Consider the following 15,020-nt stretch of genomic DNA (forward strand, 5'->3'; position numbering starts at 1 on the left):
AAATATCAATCATGCCATCCCCATGTCATGTTATTTTATTCTTCGATATCTCTTGAAAAGCAACTTATTTGTTTGTCACAAAAAATATATATTTATTATTAGATTAACCAATAAATCTCCCATTTAAATGCATAATCACGAGTATCATGTCAATCAAATATAGTGTAAGAGATATATTATGTGGTTACATAACCATCTCATATATTACAACTAAAGTAATATGTACGTAATATGTACAAATGTTTAATCTTCTACTTAAATGCATATAACGCATAAACACGGGTATGATTTTCATCAAATAAAGTGGAAGAGATACATTATGTGGTTCTATAACCAACAACAACAACAATCGTACCCAGTAAATCTTCACTTATAGCAAAGCTATCGGTAGGGTCTGGGGAGGGTGAGATGTATGCAAGTCTTACCTCTATCCCAAGGGATAAAGAGGCTGCTTCCGATGAGACCCCCAGCTCCAACGCCATATCCAGACATCAAAGATACATCCAAACACACAAGACACATAGCTACTAAAAACAACATAAACATAGTGCACTAAAGATATTTTTAGCAGGCTACCAAATAGATAATTAGTGAAATACAACACAACATAAAACACACAGACAGGCAAAAACATGCAAAGGCCCCCAAAGCTCATCAAACATCCTAAGCTCCTAAAGAACAAGTTTAATGTTAAACAAAACTATCGTCCTAAAAGTCCTTAACCTTAATCCTATGTCTCCACGAACTCCTATCATGGACCATGTCCTTAGAGAGGTGCAATTCTAGCAAAGCCTGTCTAATCCGCTCCTCCCACGTTAGCTTTGGCCCACCTCTACTCCTTCTCTGCTCCACATTGAGATTTTCTACGCTTCTAACCGTGGTTGTCATTTGTCTCCTCCTAACATGCCCAAACTATCTCAACTTCCCCTCCCTTATTTTATCGGATATACTAGCTACCCCTATTCTATCCCTAAAAACCTTATTTCTTATCTTGTCTAGCCTAGTGTGTCCACACATCCACCTCAACATCCCCATCTCTGCTACCTCCAGCTTACGCGCCTGCAACTTCTTAATAGCCCAATAGTCTGTTCCATATAACATGGCCGGTCTAATTGCAACCCTATAAAACTTCCCCTTTAGTTTAACCGGGAACCTCTTATCGCACAATACACCACTAGCTACTTTCCACTTACACCATCCAACTTGGACGCGATGGGCTACGTCGCTATCTATCTCCCCATCACTTTGTACAAACGACCCTAGATATTTGAACTTGGTTTCATGCAGGACCACTTGGCCCTCTATGTTGATCCGACTGTCCTCTCCGTCGCCTGCACCACTGAAATCACAATAAAGGTACTCGATTTTAGAACGACTTATCTTTAAACCTTTTCCCTCCAAAGCTGCTCGCCACTCCTCTAGCTTTGCATTTAGGCTATGTTTACTCTCCGCAAGTAACACAATATCATCCGCAAAAAGCAAGCACCATAGAACAATCCCCTGAATTGACTTTGACAGCTCATCCAACACAACCGCAAAAAGAAACAGACTCAATGCAGACCCTTGGTAGAGTCCTACCTCCATAGGGAAGAAATCAGTATCTCCTAGGGCGCACGAACACTAGTTTTAGTCCTAACATACATATCCTTAACCATGTCTATATACCTCATAGGAACGTCTCTACCCTCTAAACTATCCCAAATCAATCTACGCGGCACACTATCGTATGCTTTTTCAAGGTCAATGAACACCATATGTAGATCTCGTTTCTTCTCCTTATAATTTTCCATCAACCTTCGTATAATGTGTATCGCTTCCGTAGTTGGCCACCCTGGCTTGAAACCAAATAGGTTCACCGTAACCTGAGTTTCTTTTCTAAGTCTAGTCTTAATTACCCTCTCCCATAACTTCATAATGTGACTTAGCAACTTAATCCCTCTGTAATTCCCACAACATTGAGCATCTCCTTTGTTCTTATATAAAGGCACTACAACACTACTCCTCCATTGATCTGGCATTCTTCCATATTTAAAAATAAGATTGAACAAATTAGTTAGCCACCGAGTTCCTTAATCTCCCAAACACTTCCACACCTCAATCGGGATGTTGTCCGTACCTACTGCCTTATCCCTTCCCATCTTCCTAAGTGCTGCCCTCACCTCTCCCTATGTGATCCGCCGACAATAGCATTTATTCTGTGGTCGCCTTTGAGTAGCATGGAAGTCGTTTTGCCATTGGTCAGTCTTCTCGCCGTTGAAGAGATTGTGAAAGTAGGTTTGCCATCTCAACTTAATGTTCTGTTCCCTGACTAGAACCCTCCCATCCTCGCCCTTAATATACTTTACTACTCCTAGATCCTGCCTTCTACGCTCCCTGGATTTGGCAATCTTAAACATATCATGTTGTCGCTCTTTTGTTTCCAGGCGTTTATACATCTCCTTATAAGCTGTGTTCTTTGCCTCCGTCACTGCCTTCTTCGCCTCCCTTTTAGCCTTTTTGTATCTCTCCCTCAATCTCACACGCTCCTCCTCTTTCGTGCATGTCAAAAGATCCCTAAAACTCCTTTGCTTATCTCTTATTTTGGTTTGCACTTCCTCACTCCACCACCAAGACTCCTTATGTCCATTTGTTTTTCCTGATGTGACCCTTAAAGCCTCTTTCGCCACATGAGTAATTGTGGTTGCCATAGCATCCGATTTGCGTCCTCCTCCAACGCAGCCGATGTCATTAAGATGACCTTATTTTTGAACACTCCAATTTGTCGCCCTTCAAGTTTCCCCATCGGATCATAGGTCGCATTTTCCTCAACCCGTTAGTTAACTTACCTCTCATGACTAAATCTCTAAATCTGAAACCAGTAAACGATGCTGAGCCACTACTTTCTCCCCGGGTATAACCTTACAATTCCTCCACCATTGTCGGTATCCTCGCCTAGTCAAAAGATAGTCGATTTGTGTGTTATGTCCTCCACTACTAAAAGTAATTAACTGCGATTCTCTCTTCTTAAAAACGAGTTGATAATACCTAGGTCGTGGGCAACCGCAAAGTCTAGAAGATCCATACCTGACTCGTTCCTATCACCATACCCAAAACCTCCATGTACCAACTGAAAACCATCGTTATCTTTACCAATGTTGCCATTAAAATCACCTCCTATACAAATACTCTCCTCCCGGTATGGCCCTCACAACAACGTCCAAACAATCCCAAAAATCTCTCTTTTCCTGGTCCCCTAGTCCCACTTATGGTGCGTAAGCGCAAACCACGACCACTACTTCTTGTCCAAGTACTAAGCTCAACACTATAATCATATCGTTGTGTCGGATCTCCTCAACCACATTTTTGTAAAAAATTGTAGCCACTAGAAAGCCTACCCCAATTTTTGTACCATGAGACCCCACATACAATAACTTGTATCCATTGCGCTCATCCCCTTTAGGCCCCCTTTCACTTATTCTCTTGAAGGCATGCAATATCTACCCTATGTCTTTTGAGTGCATCTACCACCTCCAACAATTTACCACTTAGGGTTCCTACATTCTAAGAGGCCACACGCAAACGCAAATGATACCCCCTATTAATTCCCTTGCATGCACCTCTCGTCCTTGGACACGATCTTAAAGAAAAATCATGTCTTCTGCTATCTATGATTGCAACAAAAAACAAAGAGAAACAATGTTCATACAATGACAGTGCACTAAGCAACAAAAGAACATAGACATAGACTGTAATATGAGCACCCAAAAAAAAATAATAATAATAATAAAACCAATGAGCAGTCAAAGTCTATAAGTTTAAATGCACACACTATGTGGATGAATCAAAAAGCACTATTAGCATGTGAGAGCACAAAATTAGTCTACGAGCACGTAAAGCAAAATATGTAAGTTAACCTCTATTTAAAAGGCTACCATAAAAATCATTATTTATACTAAAACAAATCTTGAATAATATGTGTAGTTATAGTTATGGTCGGTTGCACCTGGAAGATGTCTCGGACTGTCACCGCCAAGCCGTCACCGGAAGATATCGACTTTATCGAAGCTCGAGTGAACTGGGCAGACCTTAAAAATTAGCACCAAAAATCGTTGGATCTGACGCAATGGGTGTTCATACAAAACCTAGTCAAGCGGCCGAGCTTAAACCTGGCCGGGAGAGCGACTGAGCTTAATCTACATTTTTACATAACCGTCTTATGTATTACAACTAAACTAACATGTACAACTGTTTAGGTTTGCCTTTTGTTTCTGATGGAGTTTCTCACGCAATCAAATCGCTCAAGAACAATTAATTAATCAAAGACGATAAAACGAACCGAATGGTTCAAGAACAAAGTTCTTATCAATTACAATTCAATCAAAAACAAATTAAACAAGAAATCATAGATGCCCTACTTATACTAAATAACTAAAAGATAAACATGGTAAATATAATTCAAATAATAAATAAAAGATAAACTTGTTCTTCTCCGTTTAAAAGATAATCTTGATCTTTTCCATTTAGATTCTCCCTGCATCCGTTTCTACAATCCCTAATGAATTCTATACAATACGTTTCACACACCCAAGTAAACGATTCATCAATGTAAATATACAGGTAGAGAGGCTATATTAACATACCGACATACCGACACACGTTTAATATACGTATAATATATCGCGTTCGACCTTGCTACAAGAACAAAGTACTATAACCATCAATAAACAATCAATACTATAATTTACACATAAAACACCTGCCCAACATTCAAAAGGCTCTCATGAGGAACATTAAAGATCACACTATGCTCCCTGCAAATCTTCCTCAAAAACGCGTAAACATAATCGATACTCAACTTCTTATAGAGAGACGAATCCCGTCGCGCTCTCACTACCGTGTTCCCCATTATATGCACCACCCCCGCATCTCTACACGTTGTCAAGAACTCCATTTCATCAACCTCTCTTTGACTACTTACCTGCCCAGATGACGTCCCGGAAGTTCTAACATGTAACGGTGATTTAGCAGGCACTATAGAGTCACACGATGAAATCGTGAGGTCAACAACCGAAGAAAACGTATTATTGTTGGTATCGGATAGCAATAAATCTTTAGAACCCTGAGTTTGTTGACCGTATAAGCTATAATCATCCGAGTCAGACCCGCCTTCCATCATTGACTCGAGTCTCACAAACATGAACAGATTATCGAATAGTTTCTTTTCAAAGTCCTCGTCTTTTTTATGAAGATCCTTGTAACCGTACCTTGCAACGCATCTAAACATGTGAAAGTTCTTGGGCCCGATTCGTTTTACGAGAAATCTTTCGTCTTCGGGGACGGTGTAAACCGGGAGGTATTTTACGCACACGAAGACCACCACTGAATGAATTGCGGGTAGATTAGTGATGAAATGTGAAAAGATATGTGGGACCCCACTAGCGAGCTCGGTGTAAACTAGCCCGATTCCCGGGACACGAACAAGCCCTAAACTTGGACCGAGACCAAGAATCCATGCCATTGAGATTTTACTATGCATTTCAAACTCGTAACGTTTGACTGTGCCGTAATGCCAAACGTACATGATGAAAAGGAAGACGGCGGCTATGACAAGTGGGACCCACCCACCTTGATCAACCTTAAAAAGAACGGCGGAGAAGTAAGTGAGTTCAACGATTAGGGATAAGGCGGCGAATATGAAGACGAGGATCCAGTGACATCGCCAGACTAATAACATGATTAGTATCATGAGGAAAGTTGTTGCTAGCATGACTATAACGACTGCTGTCCCTGTTAACACGTAGAATACATGATGTTAATGGCTATTAAATTGCTAGCAAAAGTAGTTTACACTGATCCACGTGTGGGAAAACGGGTGGGCAATGGGTCAAAACGGGAAACTTGTGTATGGGTCAAAACATGCAGGCTGGGTCAACCCAAAAATTTTAGCAAAATGTAATCATAATACAACCTTCTAAGTGGTTGCCATTCACCCGATCCAACTCAGTCAATTTGACCCGTTTCAACTAGGGGTGTGAATTTATAAACGATACTAACCAAACAAGAAATTTACGGGTTTGGGTTTAGTCTAAACAGGTTTGGGTCAATTTCGGGCGAACCCATAACACGTTTAGCTAAACGGGTTGGGTTCGGGTTGACCTGGCGGGTTCATGGGTTAAACCCATTTACTTTTTTAAAATGTGTTTTTATGTCATAACGTAAAGTGGTTGCGTATTATATGCAAAATTTTAGTTTAAACTTTAAAGAAGAATTGACATCTATTCTTATAATCTAATTGGGATTGTTTTATATACATTTGTATATTTTGTTGTAAATTTGTTATTTTAGAGCACTAAAGACACAAAAATTAAGAAAAATTAGGGCTGAACCGTCGTGTTCATGTCAACCCACTGATATTCATGTCATGTTCGAGTTTGCGTGTTTGACACGATTTTCGGGTTCGTGTCAAGTTCGACCCGACCCGTCCCGTCAACCCACTAACACGACCCGTTCAATACCCCTAGTTTCAACAAGGGGTGGCAATTCCTGACACGACCCGAAGTCCAACCCGAACTTGGCCCAAAAAAAACAAGTTTTGGGTCGGTTAACACAGCCTGTTTTTTTAAAACGGGTCGGGTTTGGGTTGACCTGTTTTAAAAACAGGTCGGATTTGGGTTGACCCACATAAAAACAGGTTGACCCGTTAACCCGTTTCAGTTTTTAAAAATAAAATTTTATAATTCTTTTTTCCGTTTTCCATTTTTCTGAACATACACTTGCAATTTCCAATCAATTTTTAAGATTTTCAATATTTTCCAAAACATATTACTCATTTCACAACCCAACAATTATAACTCGTCAACATGTATGACTCATGTCGTGTTCGGGTTGACCCGAATTTGTGTGCGTGTGGGTTAGGGTTGAGATCTTTGACATGAATAATAATACCAGTTGGGTTCAGGTTGCACATTTTAACCCGCCAAACTGTCAACCCATAACCCGCCAATCCGACACAATTGACACCCCTAGTTTCAGCACAAACCCGTTTGACCTATATTAACCAACCTATCAATCTTGCTACCTCAAAAATTATTAACACAATAAAACATATACTCACCATATGCGTTGCCGATTTGACTTTGATTTTTGAATCCAGCAGTCACAACAATGCAAAGAATCATAAGGATCCAATTAATATCTGGAATATATATCTGCCCAAGAAATTTACTTGACGTATGAATAACCTTCACTCTTGGAAAACAACCAAGCGCATTTGCCTGCTTTATTATCGAAAACGTTGCGGAAATAGTTGCCTGACTTGCAACAATAGCAGCTAGTGTAGCAATAATAAACATCGGCCAGTATATACCGTCTGCAAGGTAATACGGTATTCATGAGTATAAATATAATCATGTAAAAACGATATCTTTATTTTTCAAATACTACATAATTTGGCAATATGAACCTGGGATAGAGCGGTAAAACGCATCTGACGCATGATCCTTATTGTTCATGAGGTACGCTGCTTGTCCAGAATAAGCTAGAAGAAGGCACGGAAATACAACAACCGTAAATGCCAGCTGGATTGCCGACACTGGAAAATGTGCCAGGTCAGCAAATAGTGCCTCCGTCCCTGCAATGATTTTAGTAATTATAAGTAAAACTTCGATAATGACACATGTATGCATGTATATACATTTACATTTAGGAGTAAAGTACACGGATGGTCCCTGTGGTTTAACAAAATTTTGGATTTGGTCCCCCGCTTTCCAAAAGTGCACGGATGGTCCCTGTGGTTTGCACTTCGTAACGCATTTAGTCCCCAACTTTGACAAAAGTCACGTGGATGGTCCGTGTGGTTTGCACTTTGTAACGCATTTAGTCCCCTAACTTAGACCTGTTGAAAGTATTGTTGGTTGGGGACTAAATGCGTTACAAAGTGCAAACCACAGGGACCATCCATTTACTTTTGGAAAGTTAGGGACCAAATCCAAAATTTTGGTAAACCACAGGGACAATCCGTGTACCTTACTCTACATTTAGAGATAGAGAAAGATGATGATGATGATGACCTGTTATACTGAGCATGATCCCACCAAGTGACGTCCAACCTTTTTTTCCTCTTCGTTTGAAGTATCGAAATATATAAACGGGTGAAAAAGCGCGTAGCACCCCACTGTCGTGTTTCCAGATATTAAATATTCCGATTCCTCCTATTAAAAGAAACCAAAGTAACACAATTGGAGCAAAGAGCCATCCAACTTTATCAACACCATAATGCTGTAGGCTAAACAAACCGACTAGTATCACAACCGCAACAACTACAACAACATCTGCAACAAACGATAAATTATAGAAACATAAAAAAATCCACCATATTTCAAAGCAAAGAGCCGAATACACAGGATCGGAGACATACCGGTACTCATCCCAGGGTGGTCTATCTTGATGCCACCAGAAGCCGATAAAACTGGTATAAATGGCCAATTCGGTCAGATATATCATAATGTATACAAAATTTGGATAACTAGTTTCATATTAGGTGCAACAAAATTCATTACTGATGGGTAAGATAAACTTACTAATCACCCTTTTTTTAACCTAATTTGGGTCATCGTGAGAAGTGAGAACCTGTTACCGGCAAACTCACGGGACCAGGGGCCCCACCAACACCCTGCTAACCAATGGGATCAGGTTAAACACAGCTTACGCTGGGCAGGTGGCCTTCAAGAGGGTTAAAAGGTAGAAAACCAATGGAAGCTGGATTCGAACCTAAGACCTCAACTAGAGGGACTCATGGGGTGCAAACGAGCCGAGCCCAAGCTTGACCAAACTCGAGCTCGGCTCGTTTATTATATATTAATTAATATACTCGTTTAGGCTCGCGAGCTTGATAAGTGAAGCTCGGGCTCGTTTACTAAACAAGCTTATTTTTAGGTTCGGGCTCGGCTCGTAAATAAGTTTAAATAAGCTCGGCTCGTTTACTAGACAACTTTAAATAAGGGGTGAATGTCATTAAATATTAATAGAAACTAATATTACACTAAGGCTCAACGAGCCTAACGAGCTTCACATGCTAGGCTCGAGCTCAGGATCGATAAATAAACGAGCTTTATTTTAGGCTCAAGCTCGGCTCAGGCACGATAAGGCTCAGCTCGTTTCGAGCTTTTTCTCGAGCCGATCTCCAGCAGCTCACGAGCCGTGCGGCTCGTTTGCACTCCAAGCGTACCACTGCGCCACCCCCTTCAAGGTTTAAATGATTCTATTCACTCTACATCACATAATCATTTGCAAAACGCAGAACATCCAAAGTTTGGATTCCAAACACATCTAAGACGAGTTTTCAAGTTTACCTGAAATAGCAGGAGTTAGAATTCCATCTCCGACCGCCATGCAAGTGCCAACTAGGACAAGTAAAAGAAGTACGTTCTTTTTAAACGCGTCTCCTTCCAACCACCTCCTCGTTTTTGCAGCAAATGATTTCTCGTGAATTGTGCTTCGACTATAAGTTGTCAACTCCTCATCGGTTTTATGTTGGTTTGGAATTGTATTAACTTTTGCATGCCGACACAATAATGAGTAAAGAGCAAAAGTTCCACCTGCATATCAAACACAATTCAAGAATCCAGTTTTAATAAAAAAAAAAGTAATATTCACTGATACTTGATTGCATATATTATATTGAATAAAATACGTACCTTGACCATTGTCATTTGCGCGACATACGATGAACACATATTTGATGAGCGGTACAAGGGTAAGAGAGTAAATGATCAAGGAAAGTGCACCGACAATGTCTTCTGTATCGGTGATTTTATCGGGAAAAGTATTGTAAAATACATACAATGGAGACGTTCCCAAATCTCCGTAGACAACTCCAAGACTTTGAAATGAAAGTTGAAGAAGCAAAAGCGCAGAGAATTTCTGCATTGAATAATGATTTTCAGCAAAACTCCCTTAGAACATAATAACACCATAAAAAGATAATAACTTTAAACTTTTTAGTTTCTTTTAAAACGACCCGTTTGACCCATTAGTTGACCCGACCCAACTGTTTTGCTAGGCTTAAATATCATCATTTCAGCAAAGTAGTCAAACTCAATGAATAAATGAAAGTATGCAAACTGCAATGAGTAAATGATCAGTTTTAAGCACACCTCACAGTTTCTTGATCAGTTTAGTCAACCAGAATACCGGTACTGAGTCAACAAACATACAATTACCACAATCGGGATTCAAATGATTTAACATGAATAAATCCCCGATCAAATACTTCTATTTTCCAAATAAAATTGACCCCAATCAAGATCACACACACAAACTTACAGCTGAAGTTGATGAATAAATTATTGTTTTCAAAACAGTTGACCCTAATCAAGACAAACACACACACACACACACTTACTTACAGATTGCACCTGAAGAACAAATTGCCTTTTTATCAAATGAGTTTAATCCTAATCAAGCCAAACACACACACACACTTACAGATTGCATTTAATAAACAAATTACCTTTCTCAAATAACTTTGACCCTAGTCAAGACAAACACACAGAGTTACATATATTGCATTTAATGAACAAATTTCCCTTTGTCAAACATGTTTGACCCAAATCAAGACAAACACTATACAAACAAAAAGAAGACACACCATTAACAAAATCTGGAAAAAGTGCAAAGAATCTATAAAAAAAAAAGTTACCTTTTCTCTATACATATTTTTGAGCCTACCAGCTTCTTCATCCATAGGCTGGTCAATCTTCTGCTCCAAAGCCCACATGCCTCCTTTTGACTCATCTTCTCCACTCATATCCATTTCCATATCCATATCACTCACCATACTCAGATACCCTTTCCAAAACCTCTTTGTCTACTCTAGATTCAATCAATATATAAAACAGCATCAATCAAGAACTATAATAACCATCTACATAAACCCCTAATCCACCTGATGTTGATTCAATGATTCTCAATCTATCAAAAAGAATAAAACCCACCAAAAAAGATCAAATCTTGACACTATCCCAACTGGGCCCACCACCTCACAACATCAGAATTGCACAAATTCCCCCAAAATGACCAAAAATAACCAGCTTTTCACTTATCTTCTAACTCTTTAATTCGAAAGGAACAATTTTTTTTAATGGGTTTTTTGTTTTAGACCCAATGGATGTCATCCACAAAAGAGAAGGAATATATAGAGGGATTATATCATTATAAAGGGTTTTCAAGAAACTTGTTTGTGAGTGAAGTTGGGGTGGACAATTTTGTTTTGCTGTTATTCAAGAGAAGCAATAATGGGTTTGCTGTTGTTGTTATTCTAGAGAGAGAGAGAAGAGAGAAGAAGTGGTCGCAAATCGCTTTCAATGGTGGCACGTTGGTAAACGATGAAACGTCACAAAGATTTAATTTTTTTGAATATTGTTGGGGTTCTGACGATTTATAGATCATGATCGTGTTATTAATATTAAATTAGGCATGAAATCAAGAAGAAACAACTTGATTTGTAATGGGAAAATTACTAAAATAGTCAAAGACTAAAATGACTTGTGAAAATAGCTAGCTCATGCCCCTTAGAACAGGACATCATGTGTGGGATGAGTCTTTTAAGCATGGGATGAGTCTTTCAAGCGAAACCCAATAAAAGTGGACACATGGCCACAGGATGCGTCCGGAGAATTTCTGAAGCGTCCGACGAGTTGCAGGTTTCCAGCGATGAAATATGAAGTCGGGTCGACGAAAAGATTATGCAGGTTTCTTGGTGAATGGGATGGGGCCGTTGAGGTCATCAAGGAAGAGGTATTTGAAGAAATCATCAAGAGTGAAAGAGCAGAGAGTAAAGTTAGGTCATAATCGGTGAAGAACTAGCTCCATTAACCGCTTAGAGTCGTCGATTGTGGTATGTTCTGTCGCTGAAACTCGATTAAAAACCGTCGGAAGTGATCCGGCAACATCTGGGAGTCTTCGTCGGTGCAGGAACTTAAGGTGTCGGTGACGTCCGGCGGTGGCTTACGTTCGGTGATCTTGAACTTCCGGTTGATGATGATTATCTTGTAGTAATGATAATTCTCTTCCATTGTTCTAGTTCTTCGTTTTCTTGTTTAACAGTGTCTTTAGATTTCATCACTGGAAACCTGAAACTCGCCGGAAAACTCGTCAAACGCTTCAGAAATTATCCGGACGCATTCCGTGCATGATGCCTCGCTTGAAAGACTCATCCCATGCTTGAAAGACTCGTCCCCCTTGAAAGACTCATCCCACACATGATGCCCCGTTCTAAGGGGGCATGAGTTGACTATTTTCGCAAGTCATTTTAGTCTTTGGACATTTTGGTAAGTTTCCAATTTGTAATATACTTAACTAAATAGGAAATTTCAAAAGGACTTTTATCGGTTTTGGTTAGTATGTACGCGAGTAGTATTGGGCGTGTGGATTCGTCTTGTAACAGGTGCCCATGGATGAGCACGGGGTAGTCACGGACGAGCAAGCCGCATATGCTATATTGTGTGGATCCGTGTGACAGCTATAAACAGACGAGCTGATGGACGTAATGGTCTTCATCTAATTTTTTACTTTTTCTTATTTTAGTTTTTCTTCTTTTTTAATATGTAATGGTTATAAATTTATAAACCTTTTATATGAGATCAAATTTATTTTTATTATAATTATATAATAGAGTAAAGTACAGTTTCAGTCCCTGAGGTTTACATCTGCTCTCAGGTTCACTCCCCATTTCAAAAAATTCAACACTCCAGTACCTGACGTATTCAATTGCTCACAATTAAAACCTTTGACCAAACGGCCAGTAGTTGACCGTCAAATCTTTTATTGACAGGGAGGGAAAAAAGGTAAGTTCCCAAAACTTTGAAAATGATGCTACTATTTTAATCACCAATCTTCATTTGTAAGCCACAATCCACTCCCCCCCCCTAAACACTCCGGCGACACAGGATATGCGGCGACCTTCCTCCAATCATCTCCCAAATGAGGCAATACGCTGTAATTTTATTCACGTTGCACGTCATCGGTAAGATTTGACTTAAATTTGCATTTTTCAAGTCTGTTTATGTTTGATTCCAGTCGTTCTAGTTGTATGAAACCTGAATTTTGGGTTGTTTATGTTTGATTCCAGTTGGGTTCAGGGTGCAGATGACCAGGACCTACGTCAGGATCCAGTATCGGGTCCTAATGAGGAATGGCAGGGGGTTCCGGGTGGAATTCTGTTTCCAACGCCGGTAGATGTGTTTGTTGTACCTTTGCTGTAAATATATGATGCATATATAATATATTGACTATAACTGTTGTGGATGATTTGGCACTACTAGAAAATAAGGCTAGTGCAACTTTTTGTAAGTAACTTTTTTCAAATGAGTTTCATATGACTCTAATGCAACTTCGTTGAACATAAATGTTGCATTAGAAGATATAATGCAACTTCTTTACTAAAATTTTACAAATGTAACTAAAAAGTGCAACCTTTTTCTTGAATGGTTACAAATTTTATTGAAATTTGCAACTTTTATTAAAAAAGTTGCACTAAGAAAATGTAAATGAACTCTTAATTAAAAAGGTTGCATTGTTAACATTAAAATGCACTATTATTTTAAAATGATGCGTCCAAACATACACGTGGTGTTGTATCTTAATGTGATTACTTATTTGCCCGCAAACTTTCACAACCAAAGCCAATGGAATAAAAGCCCGGCTACCCGGGGTAACCCAATGGTAAAAGGTGACTCCATACGCCCATGACTGTAGACAGCACTGGGTAGCCCAAGCCCACTAGCTTCTGTTCCATGGAAAACACACATGGTCCATTGAAAAGCACATCTTTTTAAATATGGGTGCAAGCAGGAGTGGACCGTCGTCCAGTTTAGCACTCTGTCTTCGCTAACTATAGTCCACCACTCTATCCATCATATCTCTCTAACTATCTTCTCATGTGTTTTTTCAACATTTTTTTTCTCAATTTGCTAAAGTTGTTGCTTGATTTGTTGAAACTTGTTAGATGATTATGTTATATAATATTATTTAGGCATTACACATTTAAAACTTCGAATTTTTAATCATGTATAGATCTATGATTAGTGAATTTTGATGTTAGTCTTTGAAACATAAAATTGGAAACTATGATTCCTGATGTGAAATATGTTTATGAGTTTGGAATTGTAATTATGGATTTCTTTAGGGTTAACGCTAATGGAAATTTAATATAAAATTTACGTCTTTATTATGTTCTGGGACGGACTTATGTATAAACATCGGGTTCCCAGGAACCCATTTGGTTTTTTATTTTTAGTGTAAATTGATGTGTGTAAAATGCAACATATAAAATACATCAATTGAGGTATAAAACTAACCCCTTTTTTAGTATTAATGTTGGAAAAAGTGTGATTTTGTCTTTCTTTTCTATTTTCAGGATTAAATGAGCATAAATGAACAAAAGGAACAAATATGTAGCAAAATCTAACCTAAATACAATAAAAGGAATAAACGTGGCATGCCTGACCCCTCGACAGCATCTTCCCAAGCAAAACCAAAGAAACAGAAGGCTGACCACGGCCCCATGCCCAGCGGACACGGGGGCGTGGCCAAGTGTCTGCAGAAAGGACAAAGTTGTAGAAGCTTCTATTCCCAGCACGGGGGTGTGCCCAGCTCCACACGGGCCGTGGTCAACACTAAGATTCGCAAAATCTTGCAAATCTTGATAGTACAGATATGCTTCTGCACACGGGGCCGTGCCCAGCGGACACGGGGGGGTGTATGGAGCTAATGCAGACAAATTGCAACTAATGGAGAAAGAGATAGAGAATGGACACGGGGCCGTGTCCGGGCGTCTGTGCAGGCTATAAATAGAGGTGCTTGGTTCACTTCAAAGGCATCCCTTGGCAAACCACCTCTTTCTCACTTCACCCACACTCCACCACCACTACAACCCACATCCACCACCATCATCCATCATAGAGTGTGTAGAGTAGTCTCGGGATCCAAGATTGATAGTAAGAGTTCTTGACAATCAAAGGCCATGTTTGCCTAAGTCTCTT

At 39.5% G+C, this 15,020-nt stretch overlaps 2 protein-coding genes across 3 annotated transcripts; both read right to left on the bottom strand.

Annotated features, from left to right (window-relative positions):
- Window positions 1-912: 912 nt before the first annotated feature.
- Window positions 913-1,584, bottom strand: LOC110907073. Its single transcript, XM_022152106.1, has one exon. The coding sequence runs from the start codon at window positions 1,582-1,584 to the stop codon at window positions 913-915; it is 672 nt and encodes a 223-aa protein (XP_022007798.1).
- A 2,887-nt stretch (window positions 1,585-4,471) lies between these two features.
- On the bottom strand, window positions 4,472-11,346 carry LOC110908914 (potassium transporter 11). Of its 2 annotated transcripts, none has more exons than XM_022153912.2 (8): window positions 10,679-11,346; window positions 9,675-9,900; window positions 9,330-9,575; window positions 8,396-8,446; window positions 8,049-8,309; window positions 7,442-7,609; window positions 7,094-7,348; window positions 4,472-5,766 (listed from the first exon to the last, which is right to left on the bottom strand). In XM_022153912.2, exons 1-8 carry the CDS (start codon window positions 10,814-10,816, stop codon window positions 4,721-4,723), a joined length of 2,391 nt encoding a protein of 796 aa, XP_022009604.1. In that variant the 5' UTR covers window positions 10,817-11,346; the 3' UTR covers window positions 4,472-4,720. The 2 variants fall into 2 exon arrangements, with proteins under 2 accessions (XP_022009604.1, XP_035838533.1); XM_035982640.1 differs by having other exon boundaries at window positions 8,396-8,650; window positions 10,679-11,345.
- Window positions 11,347-15,020: the final 3,674 nt, after the last annotated feature.

Source organism: Helianthus annuus, chromosome 14 (genome assembly GCF_002127325.2).
Source record: "Helianthus annuus cultivar XRQ/B chromosome 14, HanXRQr2.0-SUNRISE, whole genome shotgun sequence".
NCBI lineage: Eukaryota > Viridiplantae > Streptophyta > Magnoliopsida > Asterales > Asteraceae > Helianthus > Helianthus annuus.

Excerpts from the sequence above, each read along its gene's own strand:
- LOC110907073 (XM_022152106.1), bottom strand. The coding sequence starts at position 1,584 with ATGGAGGTAGGACTCTACCAAGGGTCTGCATTGAGTCTGTTTCTTTTT.
- LOC110908914 (XM_022153912.2), bottom strand. The coding sequence starts at position 10,816 with ATGGTGAGTGATATGGATATGGAAATGGATATGAGTGGAGAAGATGAG. Across the intron at positions 8,447-9,329 it reads TCTAACTCCTGCTATTTCAG|TTTTATCGGCTTCTGGTGGC; the intron begins GTAAACTTGAAA and ends CATTTATACCAG. Across the intron at positions 7,349-7,441 it reads GTTTTACCGCTCTATCCCAG|ACGGTATATACTGGCCGATG; the intron begins GTTCATATTGCC and ends ATTACCTTGCAG.